The 5,208-nt window shown below is 42.2% G+C and overlaps 1 protein-coding gene across 1 annotated transcript; it reads left to right on the forward strand.

The window, feature by feature from the left end:
* The first annotated feature begins 836 nt into the window (after positions 1-836).
* On the forward strand, positions 837-2,556 carry LOC135549244 (D(1)-like dopamine receptor). The gene has a single exon (XM_064979271.1). The coding sequence runs from the start codon at positions 936-938 to the stop codon at positions 2,265-2,267; it is 1,332 nt and encodes a 443-aa protein (XP_064835343.1). The 5' UTR covers positions 837-935; the 3' UTR covers positions 2,268-2,556.
* The last annotated feature ends 2,652 nt before the right edge of the window (positions 2,557-5,208 follow it).

Raw genomic sequence — 5,208 nt, forward strand, 5'->3', positions numbered from 1 at the left:
AAGGACATTTACAAAAAAAAGAAGTTGGCAGCTCATCTTCTATGGAGTCCCATTGCAATTTTGGAGACTCGTTGTGGGACAAAAATGGACCGCACGAACGGACTGAGCTCCAGGATTATCGTTGTGTTGCTCCACAGTAAGATGTAGCCTGTTGTGTGTTCTTGGTGCTTATGGAAACTTAATTGCTACATTTTCATAAAACATAGGCTACAGATGCTACGTTTCATGCGTAAAGATACGGACGATGTATTTATTTTGTTGTTATGATGCGTGTGCATTTCAGTTCAACAATATTGCAACTGCATGTCTACATTTCCATCACCGTCCAAAGCGTCAGGCATCTTGTCCAATGCATGTGCCCTGCAGTTGCTTGTCCTGGATGGAGCGTCAATAAGGGCACGAATATAATCACACGGACACGCCTCGTCAGTCATTAAACAAATCAGATAAACACAGTGTTAATATGATCAATAGACTGTATCGACGAGCCCGTATATAAGGCTAATGATTGGCCTAGCCTCTGTTTACTGAACATGCCTGCGAGAATATGGTGTGAAATTTTCAGATGACTGCTGACAGGTCATTGAAATAGACATATGATAAAGCAGAGTAAAAGTTTAGATTCGTAGGTACATCATATTAAACTCTTCAATAACAGATGGAATATCCATAGTTGAAAACTGCTGCTCTGACAGTAGAATGTCTTTGAGAATTCATGAACAGGGTGCATTTTTTGGCTCATTTATAAAGAGTGCTTTTTGAAATATTTATAGACACTATTCTGCAGGATGATTGCTGTGATGAGCATGGTGAACCAGCCTCCAGACTTGATGGCCCCCAGGCAAGCGGCCAAGGGTTCATTTTCCATCTAATTGGCCTGAGTTCAGGTGATTGGAATTATGGGGTGATTTCTATCTCTACAAGCTGACAGAAACATGGATTTGAACTTCTCCACGGTCCGCGATAGTGATAATTTGCTGGAGAGAGACTCATCCAAGCGCGTTCTGACAGGCTGCTTTCTCTTTGCGCTCATCCTGACCACACTGCTGGGGAACACACTGGTATGTGTTGCAGTCACCAAGTTCCGCCACCTGCGCTCAAAGGTCACCAACTTCTTTGTGATCTCTTTGGCCATTTCAGATCTGCTGGTGGCCATCTTGGTGATGCCATGGAAGGCAGCAACGGAGATCGTGGGCTTCTGGCCGTTCGGTGCCTTCTGTAATGTCTGGGTGGCGTTCGACATCATGTGCTCAACAGCATCCATTTTGAACTTATGTGTCATCAGCGTGGACAGATACTGGGCGATCTCAAGCCCATTCCGCTACGAGAGGAAGATGACACCCAAGGTGGCGTTTATTATGATCAGTGTGGCATGGACGCTGTCTGTGCTCATCTCTTTCATCCCTGTGCAGTTGAACTGGCACAAGGCTGCGGCATTGGAGCTCAACGGCACTTACGGTGAGCTGCCGCCGGACAACTGCGACTCCAGCCTTAACAGGACCTATGCCATCTCCTCCTCCCTCATCAGCTTCTACATCCCTGTGGCAATCATGATCGTGACTTACACCCGGATTTACAGAATTGCCCAGATACAAATCAGGAGGATCTCAGCCCTGGAGAGGGCTGCGGAGAGTGCCAAGAACCGCCACAGCAGTATGGGGAACAACTCCAACATGGAGACGGAGAGCTCCTTCAAGATGTCTTTCAAAAGAGAAACCAAAGTCCTAAAGACCCTCTCTGTCATAATGGGGGTGTTTGTATGCTGCTGGCTGCCCTTCTTCATCCTCAACTGCATGGTGCCCTTCTGTGAGCCCAACGGCCCCTCTGATTTCCTCTGCATCAGCCCCGGCACCTTCGACGTGTTCGTCTGGTTCGGCTGGGCCAACTCCTCACTCAACCCCATCATATATGCCTTCAACGCGGACTTCCGCAAAGCGTTCTCCATCCTGCTGGGCTGCCACAGACTCTGCCCAGGCAGCAATGCCATAGAGATAGTGAGCATCAACAACAATGGATCCCAGCCTCCTGCGTCCCAGTATCAGCCCAAAGGGCACATTCCCAAGGAAAGCAACAATGCCACCTATGTGATTCCCCACAGCATCCTGTGTCAGGATGAGGAGCTGCAGAAGAAGGATGGGGTTGGGATTAAGACCTTGGAGAAACTGTCCCCGTCCCTTTCTGGGAACTTGGGCAGCGATGCCGATGTGTCACTGGAAAAGATTAATCCTATAACTCAGAACGGCCAACACAAAACTTTGACATGTTGACGGGTGTATGTATTGGTATACAAACATGAGAAGGAACCCAGAGGGAGAGACTTGGCAGTATGCCTAGCAGAAGTGTGGTATATACAAACTGAGCTTCACTGCGAACCTTAAAACTCAAATCACTATGGAAATCTACAGAATGTTTCAAATGAAGGCACTTTATCCTGGATAACTATCTGCAAAACACCTTCAGCATTTATTATTAAAGTATAGACAGATTTGTTGATAAATGTTCCATAACTTGAATAAAGTAAAACGAAATACACACGTGTATACATGTGTTGTATTTACAAATATGTATACATTTGCATGTGTACACAGTAGTGACAAATGTCCTGGAAGCTGTTATAACATGGAGAAAGAAGTAGAAATATTAGCAAAATGTCTCGTAGGTAAGCGCTTTACATTTATATGTACAGCGTGTTTCATTTTCTTACAAAGATAACTATAAAGATAATTGGTTTTGATTGTTTTTTTTCGACGTCAACAACAGTGTATAATTATTTATAATTTTATTTATAATAATCATCATAATTTGTTAGAGAGTTGAATACACTTCTGGTTAATGATAACTGACTAAAATAATATGGAAAGAGACCATAGGATGGTGAAAATGGTTCAAAACAACCCTCAGCAATTCTTGCATTTGTGTTGTGAAATTGAAGTGGTAAGCCTCAGCGTGGGTGGGTTGTGGTAATGTATGGCGTATACACATGTATGCATTTGATAGTTAGAACACGTTGTCAGTTACGGAGGCTTTAAATACCTTTCATTTTCACAGAGATACAACGTCTTATGCCAAGTATGTCATATTTCTATATATTTTAGTTGCATTCCCCTTTTGTAGTACATGATTTTCCCAATTGGGAAATGCAAAAGTGTTGATGGAGCTCACTCTGATTGTCACACTGGATTTCAAAGAATCTTCTGTCAAACCTGATTTTAAAGAACAAACTATCAAACCTGATTGTAAAGAACAAATTGACAAACATGATTTTAAAGAACAAACTGTCAAACCTGATTTTAAAGAACAAATTGACAAACCTGATTTTAAAGAACAAATTGACAAACCTGATTTAATAGAACAAACTGGCAAACCTGATTTTAAAGAACCAACACCATGTGTCTAACAGTCCCGTGTGAAACAGGGCCTACTTTCTAAGCCCTCCGAGCACACATCATCATCGCATCAGCAAGTCAAGTCAAGTCTACCAGTGTAGTTGTGGCATAGGCATCATCGTGGACACAGTTCTCTCCCAACTTCATCCCCATTACTCTCTCCCACTAGACACTTCTTCCCCTAAAAAGTGGTACCTCTTCACACTCTTAGGGCATCAGTGATTCTTTTGGCAAGTCAGGGCCCATCAGACATTTCTTCAAGTGTTTTACAATTGGCATCCTATTCCCTAAAGGCTCTGGTCAAAAGTAGTGCACTATATTAGGACGCAACCTTCTACTGTCCTAATGCAGAGAGCTGATTCTGATTCTATTAATGGTCAGTTTGCATGGAAACAATCAGCTTAGTGAGCAGCAGTAAATGCGGTCAATGCATAATTGAAAAATGTAATTATTGCACCTTATGCAAGTCAACAATCACACAGCCAGAACGCAATTGACCTTTGGTATATAGCTGAAAACTGATATTGTGAATTGTTTAAGCTGGAGCTATGATGTTTTGGGGAACAGTGGGACTGTTGTTGTGCTCATAGCAGCCAGATTGTTAAACACCCACTGTATGCTTTGGTCCTGTCACTCTTCTGATCAATTATCTCATTTGTAGCTGTGACTGTTGAGATGTTTTCTATGCAGTATTGAATTTGACCGATGGCAAACAATGCGCTGTTGGTGAAAATGAGGAGCAATTCTATAGAGCTAGTTTGGTTAAGGCTTTCAATTAGTACCTGTATGGTTTTTCATTTCAGGAGGCATTGCATGACTCTACATTGGCATTAGGACAATTGGATTTTGTGGTGTGCATTGGGTGAAGGACATATTTTAACACACTTTACAAACCCCAATTTATCATAGCTCCATGATGGGAAGTCTACGGCACATGGTTTTGATGTCAAAATGAACTAGAGTCAATGCATTGTGGCTCAGTTGTTTCCAGGCCTCAACCTTGTTCTTGTATCGCCAGGTGTAAAAGCATGGAGTTGTCATACATCAATGGTAATTTAATGGTATTAGTCTTAAATTGGTTCTGGGAAATCAAATTTGGTATAAATGCAACAGGGAGAAGGTTTTTGAATCAGCGTGTTACTTATGAGTTACCAAAAGAGGCTGAGAAGCCACCTAGCTCCACCCCCTCCTGTAATCCTATTGAGTTTTTATGACCTCATTTTATTTACCTGGCCCTGGATTCTTAAGAGTGTATGTCCATCAAGTCTAGCCTTCTATGACAAGTGCCAAAATATGAACTATCTCTGAGAAGACCTCTGTCTCTGTCATTTTGTAGATGAAGGTGGAACGTGCCCACTGCTCAGCTCTACTCCAATTGTCAAGGGGTGCTAGAAGCCATCAATACCATAATAAACATGTTTTTTTTAAAGTGCTGACTTGATATAGTAGCATCTGATTTTAAAAAGGTTTTCCAAAGGCATTATGTCTTTGACAAAGGCAAAACAGCAGCATCTATGTGAAGTGAAGGTTGGCCTTTTTCCATTTTCTACCATATCAGTTGTCCTATTCCCAAATATTGACCAGTCTCTCTATGATAAACTATATCCTTTCCTTATAATTGATTTTCTAATTATCTACAAACATGAGTCAGCTCAAATCTACGATAAAAAATGAACTCTGCATAATCTGAGCAGCTATGGGGAACATTCTAGAAGACTGTCTTTGTTTGCTCAGTGCTCCTCCTGTCAGGCCGCGTCTAATCAGTGGAGAAAGCTGTTACTCAGAGGGATTTAGTTCATTAGTAAACAATCCTTCCCTGCTG

This window comes from Oncorhynchus masou, chromosome 12, assembly GCF_036934945.1.
Source record: "Oncorhynchus masou masou isolate Uvic2021 chromosome 12, UVic_Omas_1.1, whole genome shotgun sequence".
Lineage (NCBI taxonomy): Eukaryota > Metazoa > Chordata > Actinopteri > Salmoniformes > Salmonidae > Oncorhynchus > Oncorhynchus masou.

Excerpts from the sequence above, each read along its gene's own strand:
- LOC135549244 (XM_064979271.1), top strand. The coding sequence starts at position 936 with ATGGATTTGAACTTCTCCACGGTCCGCGATAGTGATAATTTGCTGGAG.